Here is a 27,974-nt window from a genome sequence, read left to right on the forward strand (position 1 = left end):
CTCCCGGTTTTGAGAGTCTTACCTAGATTCTTTAGCTCACTATCTCTTTCACAGAGGAGAAATATCCATAACATGTCCGTCTTTGTCCTGCACTGGGGCAGTCTAGCACCGAAATGCCAGGCAATTCTCTGAACAAGAGTACTGACAGCAACCCCAGACACGTGTTTCGGCCTCATTGGGCCTCATCAGTAGGGTGGAACTGTGCCCCTCTAAGAGCAGTGAGCAAGGGGTCCACGTCTGGATTAGCCTAGTAACTTAGGGTGAGACCCAAAGTTACTTTAATTAGGCAAAAACAAGGGGGGTCCTGGGAGTCACTCTGCCAATAAATCCTGGTTTTGAGAGTCTTACCCAGATTCTTTAGCTCACTATCTCTTTCACAGAGAAGAAATATCCATAACATATCAGTCTTTGTCCTGCCCTGGGGCAGTCCAGCACCGAAATGCCAGGCAATTCTCCTCTGAACAAGAATACCGACAGCAACCCCAGACACATGTTTCAGTCGGGTTGGGCCCCATCAGTAGGGTGGAGCTGTGCCGTTCTAAGAGCAGTGAGCAAAGGGTCCACGTCTGGTTTACCCTAGTAACTTAGGGTGAGACCCAAAGTAACTTTAATCATGCAAAAACAAGGGGGGTCCTGGGAGTCCCTCTGGCCAATAAGTCTCAATTTCGAGAGTCTTATCCAGATTTTTTAGCCCACTATCTCTTTCACAGAGGAGAAATATCCATAACATATCAGTCTTTGTCCTGCCCTCGGGCAGTCCAGGACCAAAATGCCAGGCAATTCTCCCCTGAACAAGAGTACCGACATAAACCCCAGACATGTGTTTCGGCCTCATCAGTAGGGTGGAGTTGTGCCTCTCTAATAGAAGTGAGCAAGGGGTCCATGTCTGGATTACCCTAGTAATATAGGGTGAGACCCAAAGTTACTTTAATTATGCAAAAACAAGTGGGTCATGGGAGTCCCTCTGAGGCCAATAAGTCCCGATTTCAACAGTCTTACCCAGATTCTTTAGCTCACTATCTCTTTCACAGAGGAGAAATATCATAACATATTAGTCTTTGTCCTGCCCTGGGGTGAGTCCAGCAGCGAAATGCCAGGCAATTCTCCCCTGAACAAGTGTACCAACATCAACCCCAGACGTGTTTCTGCCTCGTTGGGCCTCATCAGTAGGGTGGAGCTCTGCCTCTCTAAGAGCAATGAGCAAAGGGTCTACGTCTGTCTGGTTTACCCTAGTAACTTAGGGTGAGACCCAAAGTTACTTTAATTATGCAAAAACAAGTGGGGTCCTGGGACAGTCCTGCTCCAAAATGCCAGGCAATTCTCCTCTGAATCTGAACAAGAGTACCAACAGCAACCACAGAAACTTGTTTCAACCTCATCAGTAGGGTGGCGCTGTGCCTCTCTGAGAGCAGTGAGCAAGGGGTCCATGTCTGGATTACCCTAGTAATTTAGAGTGAGACACAAAGTTACTTTAATTATGCAAAAACATGGGGGGTCCTGGGAGCCCCTGTGCCGGCCAATAAATCCTGATTTCGAGAGTCTTACCCAGATTCTTTAGCTCACTATCTCTTTCACAGAGGAGAAATATCATAACATATCAGTCCTTTTCCTTCCCTGGGGCAGTCCAGCAGCGAAATGCCAGGCAATTCTCCCCTGAAAAAGAGGACCGACATCAACCGCAGACACATTTCGGGTATTCTTGGGCCTCATCAGTAGGGTGGAGTTGTGCCTCTCTAAGAGCAGTGCCAAGGGGTCCACGTCTGAATTAGCCTAGTAATTTAGGATGAGACTCAAAGTTACTTTAATTATGGAAAAACAAGGGGGGTCCTGGGAGTCCCTCTGTCGGCAATTCTCCTCTGAACAAGAGTACCCAAGTGTTTCGGCCTCATAATAATGTGAAAAGTAGACATGGGGAATGATTCATGGAATTTCGTGCAGAAATCACGCAAGGGCTGAAGAAGGACACTGTGCGAGCCTGCGTGCAGAGGAAAAAATGCGCGCCATGCGTATTCATGGAAATTTTCACACAAAGTAACCGTGTTCGCAAGTCAAGGCTGGAACGCCGGTGACATGCCCACACGCAAAGCAAAAAACTGCCAGATCTGCTACCTTTGCACGCACCCCAACCACATGTGTATAAAAAATCGTAACTCGGCAATAACTCGGGTAATCTTCGTGCAAACCCACGTAAACCGTTCCTGCACCCCGCTAGACTGCTTCCACGCACCTCTGTGGTACATCGGAACCCCAATTGAGTACACGCACCCCAAAATCCAACACATGCAACCCCACCTGCACGCTGAGAAGTGTACTTATGCCTGCCTTCGGATGGCAGATCGTATGAAGGACTTGCGTGGCCATTCCCAAGCCGAGACGTTGCACCATCGAATCCATGTATATGTCTCGTGCCGCACAATTTTGGGAGTGGGAGAGACTGTCTGCAGGCCAGTGTCTGGAACGCCCACTTTTTTGCAAGTTCTTCCCCTTTTTTGGTGTCCCGACGCTTTCTACAGCCCTCTGGCAAGCCGCGCTCAGAATCAGCTTGGAGACTCGCGCAAGGCACTTGACAGCTGGCATAGATGTGCAGAGCCAGCGCAAGTCCAGGAAAAGTACTGCACATTCGATTCCATGAATCGATGAAGGCAGATTAACTTGCATTTGCGCACGCAAGTACCCTATTTTCTGTGCAGAAAATGCCATGAATCGGCCCCATGATGTAACAAAGCAATTGTGTGATCAGTGGTTATACGCAAAATTTGCCATGATGTGTGAACTTGAAATAATGGAAAATGGCTAGGATCTGTTAGGTGGGCATTAGGTAATTAAATAACTGGGTATAATGAGTATTGGTAATGCTGTGCTCAGTGGGTTTGCTGGAAAAGGGCAACGATGTGCTTACTATTCATAACGTACAATGGCAGTGATGTACTAGCTGGCTACAATTACACATACTGTAGAGGACATAAAACAGGGAGAATTACATCTATTCATCAAATTATGTGGTTCCTTGTACCAGCATTCTACTTTGATTTCGTGTTTCATGTGAAAACAAAGACCAATGGGTGAGAAACTTTGTCAAGTTATGACACTAAGTACATTATTTTGTGGAACATGTTTTGAATGATGTGACACTCATTTTCATGTCTTTATCTTTTCAGGGGATCTGCTTGGGCTAACACCATTGCTCAATACTCTTTGGCGGGTCTGCTCCTTTTATATATTCGGATGAGGAAACTCCACATTCGGACATGGGGAGGTATGGTGTCTTTCACCCTGAATCACACATCATGGCCCTAATAGCTTGTAAAAGATGTATGCTCAGTGTACCGACATAATCCGGTGACCTATATCTGTAGGTTGTTCACCTCATTTAAATGTGTGTGTCTGTGTCTTTGTGGTTAATTGTTCCTGTTGGCCTACGGTGATCCTATGGTGATCCATCACTCCATTCTTTGATGATTCACACAATGAACACCATTGTGCTCAGTAATAATAAGACCTCTAATTTTAAGTGCCAAGAGACAATTTACCTTGTACTGTGCTGTACCGATTGTGTTATCATTATTACATTCATAGTCATACAATATACAATGTCAAAAACACACCTCATTACGTGTTTGCCGGTCCAGAATAAATGGCAGAATAAATGCTGGTAATACAGGCACCAGCATTTATTCTGGACCGGTAAAACACAAGTCTGCTGGTGGGGGCCACAGATCTCCCGGGAAAGCCCAGACCTGCCGGTAGATCAGGCCCCTACTGGCTGATAAATGCCTGAATCACTGGCACCGGTCCTCCCAGTGCCGATGATTAGGTCAATACCATCCCATGGGAATGGGAACTTACTCTCACTGCGTTGCCCATAATATACCGGTAATACCGGTATGTCGCGTGACTGAGATGGTAAAACAGAGTTGCTGATATCCCACCGGTATTACCAGTGGGATACCGGAAACCCTGTAAAGAGCAGTGTTCAAACATGCTAACAACGTTAAGTTTTCCACAATTCGTAAGTCAAAATAATTGAATGAGTACACTTTCAGTGCTTTGAAGTATTGTTCATGGATGCAGAATTTTACTGGGAGCAACCTCCATCCCCAGTGACAGCCAGATCCAGCCAATTAAGCATCCAGTTTTGGCTATTGACTAGTCACAGCTTTTTCCAAAGAATTTAGTAATTATGTCTGTATCAAGATCTGTTCCTTGATTCACGTTTATTTATTGTGATTATTATGCCACCTATTCAAGAGGGAATAGATTGATTGTTCCTGGGGGAGGATTGGAGGGTTGGAAAAGAGCTAAATGAAGACATGACTGGTAAGACAGAGGCAGGAAAAGGGGGGGTAAGGTAAGCATTCACAGACCCGTGACACACTCCAGGTTATACAAGAGCAAATAACTTGCTTTCCTGCAATGGGGCAACGTGGTCTGCTCGTATCAATAGAGGATTTTAGTGCAAATAGGATGGAGTACAGTAAGTGCTGAAGTACTGAGGGGGATACAACCGAGAAGTATTGCTAAACCACATTCATTCGTATGAGGTATTAAATGCACAGTTAAATAGTACAGTTGCAAGCAATTTCCTGAACTTCTTGTGATATTCTATCATTACCTTCTTTGTATTGTATTGTATTTTGCTTATCATTTGTATAGCACCTTTTACCATTATTATAGTCTCAATACGTTGGTGCTGGGAATGCCCTTGGGGACCGAAGTCCAGATTGTTGGTGGTCACGGAGTAAGATTAGAATGCGTGTGTGCATTTGGCCAAATAAGGCTTAGCAGGGCTGGCCAGGCTCAGGTGGAGAGCAACCAATGAGGTCAGGCATGTGGATGGGGGCTGAGAGGAGTTAGGAGATGGCGTGAGTGCTAGAGACTCGCTATGTGTTCAGCGTGCCCACATTTGTCATAGGTCTTCGCTGCATACTGATGTCAGAGGTGTTGAGGTGTAGTCGGGTGTAAGTAGTTGGAAAATGATGTGACCAGTATGACCACATTTTGTCATAGTCCTTGCTGTATTCTGATGTGCGTGGGTAGCCATGTCTGCAGCCAATGCCCACCGGAGTGGTGCGTTATACATGCCTAGCAGATTCAGTGATTTCCTGAAGGTGCGCCAAATCAATTAGTGCCTTCCTCTATCGATTCTTGCTGCTGTGATAAAACGGTTAGCGACAGTCTGTGCTTCAACAAATAGCGGGTAGAGGAGCACTTCTAGGCGGATAGCATAGGGAATCTACTCAGATATCATGCGCATACTGAACCTTCGCAATTGTTACCTTTTCCATGCGCAGCCACCCTATAGTTCATCCATGCCCGATACCCACCCATCCCTCAAGTCCTTTCAGTACCATTCCAAGCTAGTTCTTGAGTGTCTACCCAAAGTAATGCACAAGGGACCCCCACCTTGCCTTCTGCCATCCTCTTTTTGTGATGTCGTGAACAAACATTCCATTATATATATTAGGTATAAATATATTGAGATGCTGATACCAGTAACAATTCAGTTGTTAATTTGTTATTTCCAGTGATGTTTTAAGTTGACCAAGGGATACGTCCCCTGTCTTTTTTTGCCAGATCCCAAGAAATACCAAAGGCTATAGCTTGAAGGGAGGATTTAGGGGTGTGTGTATCCACGTCCCTCCTAACTCTTGTGCTAAAGAGTGGGAAAACTATGGTGTCTGCTTCTCAGGGGCCTCACATGAAAGAACACTGGTGGACAGGATAAGCAGTGTATATTCATGTATGCCACGCAGCAGCAAGAAACACAGGAGCCGGTATGGAGCGATAACCTGGTTTATTCACTGCAGTGACAAACTGCTTGCAACGCAGGCTTTCCCGTGCGCTTGCGCGCACTTCCCCACATCCCATTGGTCGGCGGAGTTTCCTGACTCCATTAACTGTGTCCTCTCCGGGACACCGCATCTCCCCCTTTGGACCAAAGAACAAAGTCACTCACAGTTCTGTCCCTTTACATCTCCTCGATTAGACCTACTGGTCTCCTGATGCATCGAGTCGGCCGGGCTGCACCTTCCTCCTGCTCTCCCTCCGTCTCTTCTTTCAGGGGCTCACCAGTCATCACAGCAGCATCATTTTATTCACTTTCCTTCTGGTCTTCTTCTCTGTGCAGCTTAAAATGAGATACATTTTGTGTGACCACTCTTCTGGGAGAGTGAGCAGTCACCATTGTCCCATTCACATGAGAGATTGTCATCAGGATCACATTTTGATTCTGCTTTCTTGTCTTGTCTTCTGCGCACAAGCATCATGTCCCTCACTTGCAAGTCGGAATTCATGGATCGCCTCCTGTTATCGGCACAGTCCTTCATGCCCTGTTTCCTGCAGGCATCAGAGTCTCTAATCTTTTCTATGTCCTGACTTGATTCATTCGCTAGGTGAGGGAGTCTGGTCTTTATCTGTCAGCCAAACAGTGGTTCTGAGGGACATTTTCCGGTCGTGCCATGCGGCGAGTTTCTGTAGCCCCTCAGCATGTTGCCCACTGCCTGGTTGAGAGAGATTGGCCGCAGTTCATTTTGTTGGAGAACCCTCTTGAGGCTGCTCATGAATCTCTCCACCATGCCATTGGCCTGGGGTCATAGTGGAGTAACATTTCTGTGGCGAATGCCCATTTACTGCATGAACCTTGTGAACTCCAGACTGCTGAAGGGTGGACCGTTGTCTGACTTTAGGACCTCAAGGGTTTCCTCATGCTGAGAATATGCTTTCCAGCATTGGTATCACAGTGCTGGCTGCAGTGGATGAGAGCATGAGCACCAATGGGAAATGAGAATGTTCGTCCATGATTACGAGCCAGTATTCGTTGTCACTGAAAGGGCCAAAGAAGTCGAGTGTGAGCTATGTACACAGGTGCTCAGGCATTTCAGACATTAGCAAGGGTTCTGGATTGTTGGGTATGGAGAGGCTATGGCACAGGTGGCATGCGTTGACCTTTGCACTACCCTCTAGTCTATTACTGGGAACCACATGGTGTCCCTTACTTGTCTCTTCGTGGATACCACCCCTCGATGACCTTCTTGGGCTAGATCCACAACTTGCTGCTGCAGGTCTGTCGGGATTACTATTCGGTGTCCTCACATGACAAGTCCTTCTGCTGATACTTCCAATTCCTCTCATATATTCGTAAACGCTCGCAGCTCATCTATGTAGCAGCCTTCCCCTCGGATGCTTGTGAAATCAGTGTCTCTCCATCTTCCAAATTTGATAAGTTCTTGCACTCTCGTTAGAAAGTTGTTATGCCTGGTGTGCTGCAAGATGATCGCTGGCATGATTGCCCTTGTGGGGCCCTGCTGAGTGAGAACATTGACATACACCTCCGCTATGGATTCATTGGAGGATGGGTCTGGTAAGGGGTGTCGCGACATGGAGTCTGCAGGGTTGTACTCCTTTCCAGGCTTCTGAATAATGGTAAAGGTGAAGTCCTGTAGGTGCAGGCCCCATCGCTCTATTCGAGGGGGCATCTTGCAGTGAGAACACCCGTAAATGGTCACCAGGGCCTGATGGTCCGTTACAATTGTGAATGGTTTCCCTAGAAGGAACATCTGAAAGTGTTTGCAGGCCCATATGATGGCGAGCCCTTCCTTCCTGGGCTGCAAATATCTTGATTCCACCTCAGACAGGCTTTTGCTGGCATACGCTATCACGGTCCTGGGGATTGTCATCCTGGTTGATGCTGTGCTAGAATTGTCCCGTGGCTGACTGGCCTGGCATCCACTGTTACTTCTGTGCACATTTTTGGATCAAAGTACGCCATGCGTTCTGCTGAGGCAATGTTTGATTTTATCTGCATGAATGCTTCTTCACATTGTTGCGACCATTGAAACACTCTGCCTTGCTTGGTAAATTCTCTGAGGGGAGTGCTGGTGGTAGCAACATCACAGCGATATCGACCACAGTAACTAGCCATTCCTAAGAACGATCTAACTTCGCTGATATCTTTTGGAGTTGACATTTCTGAGATGGCAGCAACCTTGCTCGGCTCAGGGCTCATACCCTCATGTGAGAAGATGTGACCGTAGAACTTGAGGTGAAACTTGTGGAATGGGCATTTCTCGCTATTCAAAGTCAGACCCTCCTCTACCAGTGCTGTGCATACCTGTTGGAGTGCTCGATTGTGTTGCGCTGCGGTCGCCCTGAAGACTAGAATTTCGTCACTGTAGATGAAACAGTTGTTTACACAGTGGATTACTCTTCTCACGCTCTCCTGGAATATGTCTGCCACTGAGCAGATGCCAAAGCTAAGTCTCTTACATCGAAAGAGTCCAATTGTCGTGGCATAAGTGGTGATATATCGAGACAGTTTGTCTATTTGGATCTGATGATATCCTTGATTCAAATCCAGTTTTAAGAAAACTCTCGCTCTGTTGAGTAGGCTGATCATATCATCCAGATACATCCCAAGGTGTCTTTCGCATCCAATAGCCTTGTTGGTTTGGCGAATGTCCACGCATATGCGTATCTTGTCCAGTGACACTCTTTTTCGGCATAGCCACAATGGGGGATACTCATGGAGAAGGGCCATCAGCAGGTTCTATTATGTCTTCGGCCAATAGTGTTTGTATCTCCTTTTCTTTGAGTGGCTGCAGATTAATTGGTATCCTTCTCGGATGTTGAGCTAACGGTGGTAGAGATTCGTCGATGTGTAGTGTCACAGGGTCTCTTTTCAGGCATCCCATTCCCTCGAATAGAGTCAGAAACATTGGCATGACTGAGAGCCTGTGTTGCATGGTGTGGGTTACTGCGGCAATTCTCATTTGAAGGGAAGAGAGGCAGCCCAGAAAGTTGTTTCCGGGGACTTCCCCTTTTAGCATGTGAAACTCGACCTGCGCACTCTTTTCTCTGTATTGTAGAGTTGTGAGGAACTTTGTGTGATTTCGCACAGGTCCTCTCGAGGCCCACTGAAAGACCTTCAGATCGGATGGCTGTAGTTGTGGGGGGGCGTCATCTTGTGGTACTCTGACACACACATGATATTTAGAGTTGCACCTGTGTCAATGAATAACTTGGGTGGGTGATTTCCCACTAGCAGTCTGATTTCACCATCCGTCTGAGTCGTTGTCCCTTTCATCAAGTACACATAGTCATGCTGGTTAGCCTCTCGAGGGGGTGACAGCGATGGGGAACTTCTGGTAACTTGCCTGACATGTCTGACAAGGTCCCGCCGTGCACCCACATCTCTTCTTGGGTCGAACCCACGTAGGCCCGATTCTGGTTTGGAGAATGGCAGGGCATATCCTTGTGATCGTCCTGGAGGAGAGTTGCTCACGACTGCTGGTTTTTTTTTCCTTGCTGCACTTGGTGCACGTTTGTCCAAATGCGGGACATCTGACGCCTTCCACGTGAGGAAAGGGGAGGCTGCATCGGTAACATCTTGGGTAGCTTCCCACTCATACGACATCCTCGAGTCATTGCTGCAACCTTGCATATTTGTTCTCTTCCAGGGGTCTTGGAAGTTTCAATTTGAGAGGCTTGAGTGTCCAATAGTACTCTGTCCTAGCCATTTGCAGTATAGTGGCGAGCAGGAGCGGCTCCCGGGGCAGCTTCTTCCTGAATGCAGAGGAGAGGCATCCTCCTATTATTATTAGCCTATTGGCCGCTTCATTCATAAATTTGTGGAATTCGCAGTGTGCCACCAACTTGCGAAGGTGAGTCGCAAAGGCATCCATGGACTCGCCAGCCATCTGGCATGCCATGTTGAAGGTGTGCCTCTCATGGTCGATGTTGCATTGAGGGTCGAAGTATGCGCTTATCGCTTCTCTGAGGTCTTTATATGTTTTAACGTCATCTGGCGGGAATGTGGGAATGAGATCTTCCACCTCATCCCCCACCAAGTTCACCAGCAGCCTCCTGGCAAATTTGTCTGGCACACTTTCAACGTTGGCATGTAGGTAGTTCTCAAACCTTCTTATCCAGCTTTCCCAATGTGGCCCTAGGGCTTGCGAATTGCCCATGTCAAAAGGTCCTGGCTGGGCGAAAAGCTGCTGCACTGTGTGCATCTTCCTCCGCTAGCTCACCTTCTGACATCTGAGTGGCAGTGGCTGGGTGAATTTTATCACACATAGGGTAAGTGGTGCACTGCTGGGCTCCGGTCACTCCCACAGCTTGATAGGACACTGCTTGTGGGAATGGTAATCCTTATTGGGAGGCACATCCCATCCTCGTCGCCATTGCCTGCTTCTCAGGGGCCTCACATGAGAGAACACTGATGGACAGGATAAGCAGGGTATATTCATGTATGCCACGCAGTGGCAAGAAACACAGGAGCTGGTTTCGAGGGATAAACTGCTTTACTCACTGCAGTGGCGAACTGCCTGCAACACGGGCTTTCCTGTGTGCATGCATGCACTTCCCTGCATCCCATTGGTCGGTGGAGTTTTCTGCCTCAATTAACTGTGTCCTCTCCGAGACAGTACAGTCGGGTGCAACTGCCTCTGCAATGCAGGGCCCAGGCTGTTACACGGAAGATCCCGTGTCCTATACTACTATGCCCCAGTCATTTGGCAGGGACTTGTCAAAGATAGAAGATCATGCATCTGTCTCCTTAAGGGAAGCCCTGAGTGTGAATAGTGTTTCTGAAACAGGCACAGCCCTGTTTACAATTGGCACCAAAACGTAATTCAGTTGTGTTTAGCGGTATCCGCAGCCACCAAGAGAAGCTCCAGCATACCACCCCCACCACTGGCTTGATGTGGCTAGACTATCCAGGCAAGGCAAAGTCAAGAAACCATGAACGCAAGGATCATCTGTTCTTGGAAGGGCCACAACCATGGAAGTACCTTGCTGGTTGTAGACATTCTGAAACACATACTCAGACAAGACATGCAAGCTATCTCACACTAAGGAAGCTTTGATTTTCTAGGCCACGTATGTGGCCGGGGCTGCGAGGAGCAAAGCTCTGCTGGAGCAGCTGTGTTGTGCACATCTGTTGAGAGGTGACCCAAAATGGCTGACTGCCTTCTTAGGTCACCTCATACTGTGTCCCAGATCAGTTGTGTGCAGAGTTGATGGGACAGTGGGCGAAATGCCCTCAATTCAAAATACATCAATCCATTTTCACAGCCAACTAATGAACATGATGACATGAGTAAGATTAAGCAAGGGACATATAGACAATATAGGCAGTGTGGGGCTGTTTGAGAGATGAGTGGTGTTGGAGTTGAGAGCAAGAGGAGAGCCAATTTGAGCATGAAGAAGGAGGCTGTAGGGTAGAGCAAGAAGGTGTAGGAGGTGGCTAAGAGTGAGGAGGTGAAGGTGATTGTGGATAGTAATAAGGAGTTATGGACTGAGGACATGAAGAGTAATATCAGTTAGAGACAGGTGGCTAGAGCGGGAGTAACAGGAGCAGAGAAAGGTGGACGAAGTAGAGAGAGGATTGGAGGTAACATCAAGACAGGAGAAGAGAAGTTTGCTGGAAGAGAAATAATTGATGAGGCAGAGAGGACTAGGGAGAAAATGGAGGGGGTTGGAGGCACAGGAAAGGAAGTTGGGGAAAGGAAAGACGGCAGAGCCCATGCTTATGAAGTTAGGGAGTAGCAGAAACACTGGAAGTCTGATTGGAGAGTTTTAGGAATCGATTGGGGCACTAGCACATGGTGGAGCACGGAGGATGTGCAGTAGGAACAGAAGGAGGCGAGGAGTGAGAGAAGAGGAGGGGTCCCATTAGGCACAAGACCATTGTGGCTTATCAAGGAGGCAGAGGAGAATGGGGTCTTTGTGACGACAGACACAAGTCTGACAAAGGATGTAGGAGGGTGTAATATGACTCAGTCTGTAGACCAGCACAAGTGGCCAACAGCCTGTTGGACGTTTTGGAGTGCAGCTTGGCATTACCCTGCCCTACCTTATAGAGCCACCCTGGCTTTACCTGCCATAGCATTGGGGGCTTGAGATTAGGATTGTCACAGCCTTCCCAGCCTTATACATGACCAAAAGTCCCAATTGCCTCCATACCTCCTCAGGCCCAGGTTATTTGGCCTGAATTTCCCCCAAGTCTCCTCATGCCCCATGTTATTGGGCTGCATACAACTCAGTGCCACAAATAGGGTAGGAAAGGCAAGTGGGAACATTTGTGGCACCAGAAGCTGTCAAGCACTTCCCTATCCAATGTCTTTGAATCAGAAAACTCGCCCAACCTCAAATTCACGTGAGAGTTTGGTCCGGCAGCCATTTTGGGCTCTGGCCCATAAAATGCCATACACAGGACCACACCTTGCTGCTGTCGTCTTCTGTTCTGCCACCGGATCTGAGGCCGCTTCTCCCTGTGAACCTCAGCCTCTGGAACCTCTAGTTTAATCTGCTTCACATAGGAGAAAGAAAAAAAGATAAGTTACATAGATTACTTACCGTAAGAAGATGATTGGGAACTCTGCATTCTGGCCCATACTCAGCATTCGCATCCTTCAGTCACTGGGAACCATGACTAGATCCGAAGCTGCTTCTAGCTGTGAACCTCAGCCACTGGACCCTCTCATTTCATCTGATTCACCTCAGAGAAAGAAAACAAGACAAGTTACACTGAATACATACCCTGAGGAGACTATTCAAAACTCTGTATTCTGGCCAATACTGGCCCTCATTCATTGGAGACCACTTCCTAGGTGGGCCCTGACATTGTAGACCACCATCCCCACACTTCCAGTGTCACTCATAGAAACATAACAGAAGAATCATAGGGTTGCAGAGTAGGATCATTCACTAATCCCTTTTCCCCTTACAGATTTTCTCTGGTCCGTTCCTCCCCCGACCTCACCTGGGTGGTCAGAACTCCCACTAGGAATCAAGGAACTCCATGGTGTCCCCCTGCAAGTTACCAGTTGAGCGTCACATAAACAAACTTGTCTCAGAAGAATCCTAGACTAGAAGCAGAGGACCGAAAGCAGGAGACCTGCAACCACAAAGGAAGGGATTCCGAATAGCCACGCTCCAGAGACTTTGACATTGGAGCCCTAAGGAGAAGCCATTGTGTGTTGTTTCTCTGTGCTGGCACAATCTTTGCAAGTAGCCTTGTATCTGTATCTGGTTAGATCCCAACCTTTTGTGTCATTCACTTATTGATTCCACTTGGTTTCATTTTGAAGAGATAGGTAATCTTCCATGGATATTTTACAACTTTATAGTCATCAATTGGACTGGTTGTTTATTTAATCTGTAACCTGAAACGGTATGCTCTGTGCATGTGTACCAGATGGCTGAAAATAAGTGATGAAGGATTTCTGGCTGGTCGGATTTGTGAAGCGTATGTGGTCACAATACTGTTCTTCTGTGTATCCCTATTATACAGTAGCAGGTGCAATGGCGCATGAATGTGGGTGCTTGATACCCAGGGGTGCAATTGACTCCCTCCCCAATGGCAGTCATTTTGCAGTTTATATATGAACCCATAACACACATGATTGCACCAGTTCTCTCTCAGCTCTAAGAGTCTTTAATTGTTTTTCTCCCACCAGGATGGTCCTGGGAATGCCTCCAGGAGTGGGGCTCCTTCACAGCGCTGGCTATACCCAGTATGCTCATTGTTTGCTTTGAGTGGTGGATCTATGAAATTGGGAGCTTCCTTGCAGGTGCTTTTAACCATATTTCTTTTAGATTTTATTTTTTCATAACTATGTTCTTTCTAAAATTTAAAATTAAATTTGTTTTTTATTTTTTGTTTTCTAGGTCTAATTAGTGTGACAGAGCTTGGGGCTCAGTCTGTGCTATACCAAATAGCTACTCTGATTTATATGGTAAGATGTTAGGGCCATCTTCCGCTGGGCTAACTTCCAGGTGCTATTTATTGGTTCATCTTTTAATAAGTGGTCAATATTTTCCAATAATAATAATAAAATGAACTGATAAAATGAAGGAAAAACATGTATAAGCTTGCATACCTACAGACATAAATGACTTGTGGTGTCGATTAGCATATCATTACTTTTTGATGGTAAATACCTCTGCCAACACTAATTTAAAAGAACAGATGCTTCTTTAGTGTTTTCCTAAATAAAGAAAGATTGGTGTCTAATCACAATTTAACAAGAGTTCTGTTTAATAACAATGGGGCTTGAACCCTAGCCTGGCCTTATTCTACCGTGACCTCAAGGAGTATGCTGATGCACAGATGTAAGTGCACTCTTTTTTTTCAATCACTGGATTCGATGCTTCAGATATATTTGTGCACCAAATTTATGAGCTAAAATTCAACCCAGGCACTAACCAGTGCCACTGAAAGGACCTTCTAAGAGAGGAAACATGTTCTCCTTTTGCAGGCCACCTACCAATATGTTTGCCGCATTATGATCAATTTTCAAACAAGCTTCTAAGCCCACAGCCAACCCAGCATGAAGGGCATTGCAATAACCAAGCTGAGAATTGGTAAACACCCACCATGCCAGCCCCTTCAGGTTTAGAAATATTTAGTGTAAATTTGGCTTTAACCGCAAAAGCTGGAATAAAATGATTCAACTGATGCTTGAACCTGGACCAACAACTTAATTTCAGTATCCATCAGAAACCCTACATTTATAACAGTATTGTTTACCTGGGTATTATTAGGGGAAACACTGGAAAGGTGTGCCAAGATGTGAGTTTAAAAAGAATCTTTGGAGCTCCAAAGAAAATGATTTCCTTTTTGCAAGCATTGGAATAACATCAATTATCCATCATCGCATTGGGGCAGTTAAAGAAGCCTTTAATGTGATCTGCTATCCTTAGCAAGATATATTTGAATGTCATCTGTCTGTGACTTGCAAAAGCTGCTGAAAGAACAGGTAAGGTCCAGACGAAGGCACACACTTATGCGAAACAAAATAGGGGAAAGGGAAGATCCCCATGTGTCTCCAAAGGTCTCAAAACAAAGAAGTGTGGCAGATTGCAAGATGTTCCCCTATGCTAACTGCTGGCCTGTCCTGATCCAAGAAAGAAGAGAACTATCGAAGTGCTTACAGAGTTGCACCGGCAATCTCTGACAGGTGCAACAAAAAGGTGGTAAAGCCAATTATATTGAAGGACGCAGATCCAGTAGCATCAGAAGTGAAGTCAACCCAGAGTCAACCATTGCCAATAAATTGCCACACACTTCCACAAGTACCTTGAGATCCTGGGCTGAGTGGGATGTCAAAAACTGCAGCCATCTTTATGTTTATACAATTGACCAACCATGTCTGACTCAAGAATTGTAGAGATGCAGGGAGGGTGGTAAGGAGATGGTACATAGCTTGAATATCAGGGCCCAAATAAGGGTTTTTCAGAGAGGTCTAATAAGAACTTTTTTGAGTGATACAGGGGCAATACCATCTCCAGAGATGTTTGTTACAAAGCGGGCCGTGTCCGCTATGCCAGATCTAAGGGTCGTTCTTCAGCATAATCTGGTGACTCTAAAGGATTCAACTTATTCAAGGCCAGAATCATAACGGCATCAAAAATTGGTGTGAAAAATAAATTAGGTTTCGGATAAAAGATAGGAAAGAAAGACAATGCATTTGGCACTACATTAGACTAAACAGTCTCACCAATGCTATCCCCTACGGTATGCATTTTTTGAATAAAGACATCTTATGAATCTTGACAAAGGTGTGGGGATGGGGTGGAATTGACTTTCCTACATGTGGGAGTAACAATTGTTTGAGTCATTTGAAATAATTCTCGTGGATGGTCGATAACTTCAGAAGTAACTGCCTGGCATAAACTCAATTTGCTTGATGGCATTGTTTGACCAGTGAGGGGAGAGAATTAGAATATATATTGTGTGTCCTTTGAAGACTCTGAGAGTCCCTGTGGGGTGTGTGTTCCACATTTGTTCTATTTACAGGTCTCTTGCAATGGGAAATATGAACATAAGTTTTACAATGTTAGGGCTACTGTGGCAATGAGGTAATCCATGGGGAGCAGTAATGGTAGGGGGGATAGAAATACTTTGGGAAGGGCGGAGCTGGCTTTCCTGTACCCCCAAAGTGACCATTATTCAGTGGACATTTGAATCTGAGATCCTCAAACATTTGTGGGTCAATTTCTAAGGTTCTTCCTGTACCTACTACACACACACTTAGTTTGCTTCAGAGTGCAAATAGGGGGTGGGGGATTATGGAGCAGAGCAACAAAGGAAAAGGATGGGGAAGGTTCGAATTTTTAAGCAAGTCAACCACAGGTGGGCATCGTTCAAAGCTTAAAAATAAATGCCTTCCAGAAGCCTTGCGATTAGGTGATGGAACCTTTATTTGGGTAGCATAGCTGTCTTTGCTAGAGATGTGAACTCTTCTTTCTTTAATAGTGTGGGAAAACATGTTGGAATAGAGTGGTCTTTAAGGCCTCCTTGAACTTGAGGTGATCTTCCAGAAGTATAAGCTCTGCTACTAAGACATTCCACACAGGACCCAGCTTCCCCCAGAGACCGTCCATGCAGTGGGGACATGCAGTACGTGCTGCACATGCACTCGATCAAGCACCTGCACTCCCACACATCAGTTGCCTCACTGCAGACTTCTCATGTGGAAGGGAGTGAGAAGGGCAATCATCAGAGAAGAGTGTACAGCGTGGAACAAAATACCATACAATCGGCTCATCATATGATAGATAGGGGAGTGCAAAGGTGCTCAAAGGGTTTCAGCCAAACTGCCCCTTATTCTGACTGAAGCCATAAATCTCTAAAGGGCCATTGACTGTCATTTGCAATAACAGCACACCTAACATTCTACAATCCTCCAGATGTTCAGGAATGAACTGAAAAAGGTGCCAATTCGTAGGTGTGACTTTGATACCTCTGTCCCCAGTTGTGCCACCATTATGGACCAACTGCCCTCCTGTTCTTAGAACTCCTGTACAGTGCTCCATTGCACTTGAGCTAGATTTGTGCTATGCAAAACACAAATACAAACACTGATTTAAAAACAAATTCTGGGTATGAAGACAGAGTGAATTCATCCTTGTGTACCAGTGAAGGCAGAGCTGAAGACCATTGAGGGTATACAGTGTTAAAGTAGGAAGAGAATTTGCAAATTAAGTGGGCAAGGTGGCCCTCATCTGCCATCAAGTATCGTAAAGGAACCATGCCATTGGTAAAGACAGATTTTTCAAGGGTGCATGCTGATTCAGTGGCATTCCTTCAACTAGATTTATGAAGTTATGAATCACTGTCCGTGGGCTGGGTTTAAGTTTTGCATTTCTTGTTTTCCAGGTACCGTATGGTGTTAGTATCGCCGCCAGCGTCCGAGTGGGTAATGCTTTGGGGGCTGGCAATGTGCAGCAGGCAAAGAGTTCGGTCCTGGTGGCTCTATATGCGACAGGTGTGTATGATGTCTTCAAGCTTGCTGAGACGATGAGTGAAATGGGTCTTTAGAGTATGACGGCGACTACGCTTTATAACTGCAAGCAAGGACTTAATTGCAGTGCATTAGACCTCATTGCAAATTCGGCGATCTAGGAAAACACTAGTGGTAATTCTGTTAAAGACACGTTTTTGGTGGCAATGGAATTACCATTGTTTTTTTCCCGCACTGCCTAAGTACAACTTTGGCATTAAAGTGGAGGATTTTCCTCCATCATCATGCAAGAGGTTAATCTGCCACTATAAGGCCAAAAATTCGGTGGATTTACTATATCAGAATTACTGTTTGATGTGGTAAACCCACAGGATTGACTGGTGGTACAGTTATATTACTTTTGCAGTCATTTGGCAGATTTAAAGCCGAATTACCACCAAACTCGTAATGAGCACTATTTCGATCGTGTTCAATATCTGACGTGCCTCTCTCTTATAATGTAGAAATTGAGAATACAGACCCTGAATGAGTGCATTAAGGAAGTGTCAAATTCTAATTGAAGATTTTAATATAGAAGCCAGAGTTTGTTGTGTGTCAAATACATGTCCCCTCCATCCCAGATGGTGTAATGTCTAGCTCGCCTCAGTGTCGTGAACAAAGGAACGGCGTATCACATTATTTCTGAAATGTTATTCAGTACTGCCTAGTCTCCATAACACTGGCAGCCAAGCAGAGTTTAAGAGCTATGCTCTTGTAGGTATGTTTTCATATCTGGATCCTAACCCCAGCTTCAGCACTTGGTCAAAGAAATGGCCACATCACTGTATCTCTCTTTGCCGCAAACTATACATATGTATAATGTGATATAACTATGTAAATAAACACGCTGTTTGCTGTCTAATAATGTCAGCAATACATGCCACAACCCCATTCCTGTTTGCTGTCTAATAATGTCAGAGATGCATGCTACAACCCCATTCCTCTATGGTATCCTGACTTCTGTTGTATTAATGGGACACCAACTATGGTACAGTATGTACCACACCTCATCCTCAAGGTGCTCCTGCTACAGTTGGATATTCTCTGCAAAGGCCTCCACTGCTCCTTGGAGCAAGACCACCTTAAGCAATTGCCAAAAAAAAGAGAGTTTGGAATCCTCTTTTTTTCGTATGTTTCTTGGGTCCTCGGGTGGGTTGTCAGAGATGTACACATGACCTGACCAAGATACATACAAAAAAAGGCAAGCCAGACCAGATGTAAGAGACAAGACGCAAATAAAACAAAAAAAGCAACAATGATACGCACAACATAAAGTGAGTACAGACTAAATGAAAGATCTTCAATGGACAAGATGAAAATCAACACCAAAAACATTACTTTCTGCGAGATCATGCCAATAAACATGGGGTTCCTTGTATTGAAAACATATTTTAAGAACACTGACTGTTGTGATGGTTTAGTGATGCTTACTGAGTTCTCATGTTTGTGTTTTCTCTGGAAGAATGACTATCAACTTTGATGACTAAAACGCACTGTACTTAATGCTTTTCTTTTGTTTACGGGTGATTCCCCGGATATTTGAAATAAGTTAACTTGGTTTGTTTCAATGGCTATTGCAAGCGGGAAAGAGAAAGGCTATGAAATCACTGTCAAGGATTGTTTGATCATCCTGCTTCGAGCCCAATGCCATATCTATGTGTATATGAGAAGCCAATCAAATACTCTACAAGAGATGATCTGTCATTGTACCAATGTTCCACTCAAAAGTTTTATTCAATGCAGGAAGTCATTGGTGAGGCAGTGTGGCACATCTGTAGGTATTTGAGAGATGTGTAGGGCGGAACTAGAACAGCAGCAGAGAACAATATAAATATAGCAGTTTAACCCGGCTTGGGTCAGTGGTGAACACATCCATTCACACGTACAAACCATACCCCACCTTTCAAACAATCTTATGCCAAATAATACTCTACTGCCTTTTACTAAGAACTGACGAAAACTGCGATGAAAACCTAAAATGTAGGAGCAACAAAGCTTCCATGGATGGCTGTGTGTTTAAAACATAATTCCCAGCTGCATAACCTCAAAAGTACTCTTAAGTGCCACCAGGCAGTGTGGCGATGACTCCTCCATAGAAAGGCTTTGAAGGCAACATGGCCAAGCAATTAGGAAGGCAGAGGGAGTACAGCACCGAAATGGGAGGCTATTGCTCCCGGAGGGCACTCAGAGCACAAATATGCAAATTAATGTACATGGGCCTCCAGGTAAGCACAGAGCAGTGGAACAGCATAGAGTATGCTCACTCTGTGGTACGGCACCAGGCAGGGAAGCTCTAATGGCAAAGAGGTCAACTCAAGGAAACAGACAGCACCCAATGCAGTAGGCCCCTGTAGAAAAGCAGACCAGTCCGCGGAGCATGGGCATACATGGGCAGGCTGTAAAGCAATGAGCTGTGGAAAAGTGAGGAGGAAACTCGCACTGGGGGGATAGCATCAGGCAGGAAAGCTCCAATGGTGGAACAAGCCACTCAAGGAAACAGACAGCGTTTGGCGGGAGAGATCCCAGCAGACCCCACGCCGGAGTAAGGACAAAAGGTGAGATGGTGCACTAGCCAGAAGGCCCCCAACATCCTAGGAGTAGGAAGGATACATGACTTGCATGTGAAGGTGCTGAACAGAATGCAGGAGAGAGACACTTGCAAACCTATAGAGGGTAAGGTGAATGTTGTGGATCTGTAGGTAAAAGATAAGGATCGCCCTGACCTAGAGAACTAAGCAATGCAGTTGAATATTTTGATCCAGGGCCACTTCAGGAGACACCTGTAGAAAGCCGAATCCCTTAAATGAGGAAGGATTTAAAGTACTACACACAAGACAGTAGGGGCCAGCAGACACCAATTTAGATGACCAGTGGAGAGCAGTCTATTGGCTGGAAAGAAAAACTCTTCAAAGTTATGCATCATGAGTAACGCCCAAGAGTAGAAGTTGAAGAAGACAACTCTGAAGGTCAAGTTAGAGTCCAGGAATGACTAATCAAGAATAAGTTGCAAAACACGATGTAAAAGATATTTTGGTAGAGGTGACATCGATGTACAGAAATTCAAACCTCGATATCAAAGAAGAGGGGGAAGATCAAAAAGGTGGAAGAAAGAGTTGAAGCATTAACAAATAATCAATTATCTACAGACCTGTTTGAACTGAAATATAAGAATAAACTGGAGGCCTCAGAAAAATAATATAAAGAATACATAGAAAAACAGGAGAGGCGGTGAAGTATGTGACTATTTGGAGTACAGGAACAACCAAATGAATCACTGCAACACATAGAGAAAGAAGTCTGTCAAATGACAGACGTATTCTTTAAGAAAGAGGTGGTAATACAAGTTAGAATGTATTGGGTCCAAAGAGATGGTAAACCCAAGGAGGGTCCGCATATTATCACTGTACGCTGCCAAAATTATAAGGTTAAAGAGAAAATACTTTAAAAATTCAGAGATTTTGGACCTCTGAAATACAAAGGAAAGCACGATACTCAACTTTCAAGACTTATCAGTTCAGACCTTAATGAAGAGAAAAGTATTTAAGCGGTTGACAACATGGCTTCAGGTGAAATGCAGCTGGCTCTATCCATTTACTCTCCCATTCGAAAGAGGAGAAGAGATATCCGTAGGAGTGACTTCAAAGATATTGAGCAAGTTACGGACAAGCTTGGGCTGACGGGGAAGAGAGCAGAGGAAAAGCCTGCCGTCCAGAGAGGAGGATGGCAACAGGGAGCCTAGCTAATAGACTGGAGATATCAGGATCGAGAAAGTGTATGCAGTTGGCCTATCCAGGAATCAAAAAAGGAGGGAAAGGGCAGTCTAGCCATTTAACTTCTATAAAACGGTTACTGGTGATAGATGAATCTTTGAAAACTATAAGGCAAGGAAGCAGGTAAAAAAGAGCAGTTGGAGTGAGTTACACTTAGAAACAGTCAATGGGCACAGATAAGTAAAAAGTATAAGGGGAGGAGGAGGGTTAACTTTGCTTGGGATTTGATATGAGTCAAGCAAATTTGACTATTGGGAAGATTGTCGATATAATAAGGCAAAATGTGGTGGAGATATATGGGAAACTTGGACCTGGTGTACCTAGACTCATAAACTGCAGAAAGGTAGTCTCACACCTGTAATACAAAGTGTTCTTTGTTAGAAGGCGGGTGTGAGAGCAGAAGGCTCTTCAACCAAATAATGGTCAATTTCAAGAGTCTTCCAGAAGGTAAAGAAAAAGAGGGGGAAATGAAAGAAGGTATGGGATGGGGTAGTGCAACTCAGGGTGAAGGGGACAAGGATTGGCAGAACAAAGGGACCTGGAGAAATCAAATTAGAGAGGACAGAAATATGCAATAAGAAATCAGCAACATGGGGGTTCTGAGTGAAAGCAAAGTGGGGAAAAGGAGTGTAGGAACACAACAAAATGTAAGACTCAAGTGATACTGTGTTGGGGTGGAGTGTGGCTTCCTTAAATGTTAGAGATATAAATGCTCCCCGGAAGAGATTGTTGATAATGATGGACTTCAAGTGGTGCAATATACAGAGTGAGAATAGAGCGCCCCACGAAATATGGGTATCGGTAAGTCATTTTGGGCATTGCAACTACCAAGAAACACAGGGTTTGAATTATATTGCCTAAAGAACTAAAGTAGGTGGTGGTGAAATTCTAAAAGCACTAGACAACATGTTATTGATGATTAAGGAGTGCTACAAAGCAGAGCAATGCACAGTAGGAACATACCGGTATAAACGGCATGGCTACCTCCAACCTCGTAATGAGGCCCAATTACTTTTTAGTCACAGACCTAAACTTCAGAAATCATATTGAAGAGTACATTCAAAGATACTTTAAACTAAATAAGCCTGAAGATACTCCCTCAAGGATAGTGTGTGATGCTGCAAAAGCAGTTTGCAGAAAAGTGCTGATTGCAGAAGAAGCCATAAGAAGAAGATTAAAAAGGATGAGAAACTCGGTTGAGAATGGAGATTGGATTATTAGAGTGGCGTCCGAATGGAGGGTCCAGGGTCTCCAAGAGAAGGACCCGGGATTGCTGATAGAAGGCTTGAAGGAAGAATTGAAAGGAATTTTGCTGGACAAGAAGCACCATAAATTGCTTTTTATTAAACAGAGATAGGAAAAGGGAGACAAGGCTGTTACACTACTATAAATAAGGTTACAGAAACAAGAGGTAGAAAGAAGAGCAATTGAGTTTAGAGATGAAGTGGGGAAGAAGAAAGCAGAGTGAGAATCAGTAGTTGACTGCTTTGCGACATATTACGAGAGGGTATACACGGGAGCGACTCAGGCTCAGAAACAGCAAGTTAAGGAGTACCTTTAACTACCGAAAATAGCAAGAGAGCAATTAGAGAGGATTGAGGAACCCATACAAGAGTTTGAGGTAAGAAAAGCCATTAGGGAGATGAAATTAGGTAAGACCCCTGGAGGGGATGGCTATACTACCCAGTTCTATAAGATATTTGCAGGGTCTTTAGCACCCAAGTTGATGAATGTATATATTACCATCCTTGAGGGTAACATGATATCCCATTGTTCCTACAATCAATTATAACTGTCATCCCAAAAGGTTGGCACACCTGGGAATGTGCCTGTTATAGTCCAATTGAATGTGGATGCACAAATAATAACTGAAACACTAGTCACTCGTTTCAAAGAGGCACTGCCAAGATTCATCCAACCCAAAGAAGTTGGTTTTGTTTAGGGGTGAGAGGGCATAAATAATGTACAAAAAGCAAATAATGTAATGCTCTATGCAGATCACATGCAAGTGGATTCATTGTTCCTTTTGTAAGATGCCGAAAAAGCATTCAACACAGTTGAATGGGTGTACTCGGGAGGTGTTACATTTGGTTTTAGTCCAATTGGATAGTTGCATACAGGTGCTATACTCTAATCCGAATGCAGTGATCAGAGTGAATAGGATAATATACTGCATGGTTAGGTTGTGCAGAGGTAAATGGCAAGGGTGCCTGCTATCGCCCCTGCTTTTTGCCCTGTTGTTGGAGCCCCTAGTGGAAATAATTAGAGAATTGAGAGGAGTGAAAGGGTTCTCGGTGGAGGGACAAGAATATAAAATTGGACTTTTTTTTGATGATGTCATAGTCTTTATTTTGGAACCAAATGCCTCGTAGTCAGTCTTACTAGAGAACGTATATAGCTATGAGAACTGTCAGGTTACAAAATCAATAAAGACAAGTTATGTCTCCTTACATTGGTCCCCGACAAACAGGTGATGCAGGGAAAATTAGACTGACACCCTTTTAAGGTATGTGAAAAAGGATTTGAATACCTGGCAGTGAATTTGGGGAAAGATGTAGGTGCATTGTTTGATTTCAGTTTCTCAATGCTGTGGGAGCAACTGCAAATGTATATAGAGAGATAGATGAAGTGTTTTAGCTTTGGGATGGATGCGAAGACGATCTACCAAGAAAGCTCTTCCTCTTCACTATGCGGCCAGTTGTGGTCCCAAAACAGTTTCTGGGGAATATTAAAATAGCTCTGCTTGAATTCCTTTGGGAAAGGTGATGGCATAGGATTTCATATAAAAGGCTGATACTGCCAAAAGAGGAAGACGGACTGGGTTTCCCTTAACAGTTAGGGAATACATCTCAGAATACTCTTGTACCACCTCATGCTGTCAGAAGACAAACAATAGATCGCCCTAAAATGAGGTGGGGAATCCAGCGACGGTCGGACAATGATTGTGGGCACCCAAAAAGAGTTACAGCAGACCCGATGCTAGGCCTGCCTTGGGAGATCTGCTAAGTAAGTAAAGTGACAGAGAAACAGCCCAAATGGCATTCCCAGTAAGATCTCTTTGGGCACCACCATTTCTGGGGAATATTATGGTTCCAGAGAGATTTCAGCCTTGCTTTCCAGGAAGACTGGAAAGGGCAGGGCTGGTCTGGAGGGAGGGGAAATGTATACATATACCTTCACTGGGAAAGGGAGATGGGAATAGGAGAGTAATCAGTATTCCTACGTACACAAAGTTGAAAGGGGTCTTATCGTAGGTGAAATGGAGAGGGAAGAGATCAAGGCCTTCAACGCATTTTGAAAAGATCCTGCACACTTTCCCAAGTAGTAGGGGGCTAATATAAGCCATCTACGTGTGTAAGTATAAGGTTTATAGTTAATATTTCGAAATTCATAATTTCTAATGCAAAAATGTCGGAAAGATAATACCAAAAAAAAAATGTCGAATGTCTGTTTTTTGTTATTTTTTGTTTGAAATGAGGGGGTTCCCCTCCAACCCCCCCTTTTTTTTATTAAACCCTTTTTTTACTCACGAAACCGAAAAAAACATGTAATTTCTTTTTATTTATTTTTTCCACATTTTTGTCATTCGACATTTTAATTTCGACATATTAACTGGATACCTAAGTATAACACTAGGCCAGGAGGGAAGTTGTGAAGCCCTGTCCAAAAGGTGGGGAAAAAGACCTGTAGCTCCCTTTGTCAGATGAGGTTTCGTCAGTTTTATATAGCAAAACACATAAAAGCATTGAGATCCATGCAGTTTAAATTGCACACAATCCAGTACGGAGACTAGGGAAGAACAACCCTTGTTGCCAATGTAGAATGAGTGAAGTAGGAGGTTCCAAAGATATGTGATCAATATACTACTAAAGGGCTGGGGGTGGGATGGCGGTATGGGGTGCGGGACAATGGATGTTCCGTAAGTATTGCGAAAGGGACAATGTGGGGTGGTATTGATGGTTGCACAGGTTTATCATATGCTATTATTTGGATGTATGCTTGTACATTGAAGGTTTATTATAAAAAAGCGATAGTGGACAAAAAAAGCACTCTTTGATGCCTTATTTTTCCTCCGTTGAATATCATTTCCTGCGTGGTTCCCACTCCACCTGGAGCCCATTGGATGCCTTTCCTTCCATTTTGCGTTCAGTGTTGAACAATACAGGGCAGAGAATACCCCAGACATCTCACCTAACTACTGACGTCTATTCTTCTGTCCTGAAAGCCATTCCATCCAAAAAAAGAATAAGCAACACATTTTGGACTTGTAAGAAAAAAAGATTTGACTTACCCATTTTTTGGAATGGAAATGTTTGATTTCCTTTCGGTAAAGGTTCACTGAAACACTGGTTGTGCAATTTGACACTTCAAAAATGAATCACACAAAAGAGACGGATCAGCACAAGTCATGTGTGTGATCACAGCTCCGCATACTAGTGCTATTCTTTATTGCTGTCATTCATCCATCTGCTTAGTCAGCACCCTTCGCCCATTCAACTAGGACCGCCTGAAAGAGAGAAGATCCGTACTAGTATGTTTTAGGAAACAAAATGGCAGTGGTGCTCGGAAAGTGATGTGGTGATAAGCAGAGAAGTTGTGTGGTCATGAAGGTGAATGAAATGGTAGACTATACACAATATCTGACACCGGAGACATGAGCCCAGCTGTCAGACATGCATCGCCATTCATTCATGCATTCATCACTTGTTTTGGGTGTCCAGTCAAAGTATCGAAATAAAAGGATCAAATGACCTTTTTTTCGAATACAAAAGGATCGAAAAAAAGGGTTGAATGCTTTATTTATTTATTTATAAATTTTTTTAGATTTGTATGTAAAAAAAGTTTTTTTAAAAGAGAAAACAGTGAGTTGGGGGGAACTCCGCCATAAAAAAAAAATGCAACCTTTTTTTTCCATCCTTTTGGCGTCAGAAAAAAAAGGCATTCGATCCTTTTGTTTTCTAATATTTGACCTTGAACCCTTGTTTTGCTCCTTCAATTTACAGTGCCTGATCATGACATTCTGTGTGCTTGCAGTTGTTTTCATCACGTTGGATACCATCTTACTCTCCGGATTGAAGAATACAGTCTCACGCCTGTTTACCAGTGACAAGTAGGTCATTTTGCTTTCCCAAATTTACAACATTTGGAAGGTCCTAAAATTCTGAGCAATGCATGTTGATAGCAGTTGGATCCTGTGTCTCTAGCAATGCATCTTCCCTAACTTCCAATGCGCTCTAGACTATGCCTTCTCCTGGAATACCCTATGCTTATGTAGATTTACAATACACCTTTAAGAGATCATCTGCTTCCATCTGATCCTTCATCCAGCACGGGAGGATCAGAACAAGAATGATCATGTATGGTTAGACTGACAAGATGCTTCTAGTTTAAAATAAATACCATAAAAAGGGATGCTATGAAGCTGAGTTGAGTGTCCAAATACCCATCAATGTATTAAGATGTAGCAGGGGGCCTGGTTCCTGAAAGGAAGTCCTTCTCCATCTCCACCTTCTTGACCCTGGAATCCTTGCAGTGGCTCCCCCTCAACACATGGGTCACCTGCCAGGTCCTTTGCCTCACACTCAAATATATCCGCTGGCCCGCCAGGAAATATTCCATCAGAAAAGTGGCAGTGCAACCCTGTGCCCTCACTGCACTCGTCCAACAAAATCATACTCTGCATCACTCAAATGTGTGCATTTTGAAAAAGGGGTTGGGGGGGTGGTCTGGGAGCGCTGACTATGCAGCATGCGCCTGATAGTCATCTACACCAAAGGTACACAAATGTCCTAAAAAGTGAACTCAGGCCCGTATGTCCTGATTCCACTATGCACTCACTCCTCCTCCCGGGAAGCAGCAAGAGTCAATTCAGCTTGCAGGCGCAATCTATTTCTTTCATCATTCATTAATTCCATTATTGGCTAATTAATTAAATCACGGCCTCATTACCTTTAGACCAGAATTCTCTTTGCTCATGTTTTTATTATCAAAATTAAATGTCACTGCTTTTCCGGTGAGGTCTGACTGTGGCTTCTCTTTTGTCTACAGAGGAATTAGCGACCTGACTTCACATGCTCTCCCTTGCTATATCATCTTTCACGTGTTTGAGTCTATTGCTGTAAGTATTACAAGTCAATGTCAAGTTATTGGGCATATTTATTTGTATTTGTGTGTGTGTATATATATATATATAAAATATATATATATATAGATATAGATATGGATTTAGATATAGATCTATTTATGTGTTTACAACTAGATATTCCACACACAATTACTCTTCATTCTAAAAGGTGTTAGGTATACCAAGTAATGTGTAACAATACTCATTTTGATACAAATTAAAAATAAATAAATAACCACCAAACATGCAATAAAACCAAGCAAATATTCAGGAGTTTAAAGGAATTCTGATAGCGGTATTATGCAAACTATACAGATATTAGGAAGCATCAAAGAACAGACCAACAAGGTATAAGTAACTAATAATCATCTGCGTTTCCAGTATTGCAAAATATATGATTTCACTACATATGTACCATGACTTGCTTAGCTGTGACATCGTCTATCAAGAAAGCTAATGACGTATCGCTTACTCCACTTAGGATTTTACAACTTCTGTCTGAGTGAGCATGTTAAGTTGTATATTCTATATTATGTGGCTGTTGAACGCTTTATACAAAAAAGTAACATTGTGAGCAAACCATCTCCAAGTTACATTTGTTCCAACTAAGATTGCAAAATGCATCTTTACTTAAAAGAAAAAAGGTTTTCTTATTATTTTTTTCAAAACAGCAAGACAGTCAAGATCAAACTTGGAATTATCAACAATGACGAGAGGAGAGCCAAGGTCATGCTGTCCCAAATAATGACACAGTACGAAAAAATGGGACAAAGCAAGGGCTTGATATCCTAG

The 27,974-nt window shown here is 44.1% G+C and overlaps 1 protein-coding gene across 1 annotated transcript in view; it reads left to right on the forward strand.

Annotated features, from left to right (window-relative positions):
* LOC138488296 (multidrug and toxin extrusion protein 1-like) overlaps positions 1-27,974 on the forward strand; it is a 419,915-nt gene that overhangs the window by 310,737 nt on the left and 81,204 nt on the right. Inside the window, exons 8-13 of the mRNA XM_069615179.1 lie at positions 3,159-3,256; positions 13,461-13,574; positions 13,672-13,739; positions 17,165-17,273; positions 26,093-26,168; positions 27,107-27,176. Of these exons, the coding sequence (XP_069471280.1) occupies positions 3,159-3,256; positions 13,461-13,574; positions 13,672-13,739; positions 17,165-17,273; positions 26,093-26,168; positions 27,107-27,176 (535 nt within the window). The remainder of the gene's footprint in view (positions 1-3,158; positions 3,257-13,460; positions 13,575-13,671; positions 13,740-17,164; positions 17,274-26,092; positions 26,169-27,106; positions 27,177-27,974) is intronic.

The sequence above is a fragment of the Ambystoma mexicanum genome, chromosome 9, assembly GCF_040938575.1.
Source record: "Ambystoma mexicanum isolate Mex_15411 chromosome 9, UKY_AmexF1_1, whole genome shotgun sequence".
In the NCBI taxonomy this organism is placed as follows: Eukaryota; Metazoa; Chordata; class Amphibia; order Caudata; family Ambystomatidae; genus Ambystoma; species Ambystoma mexicanum.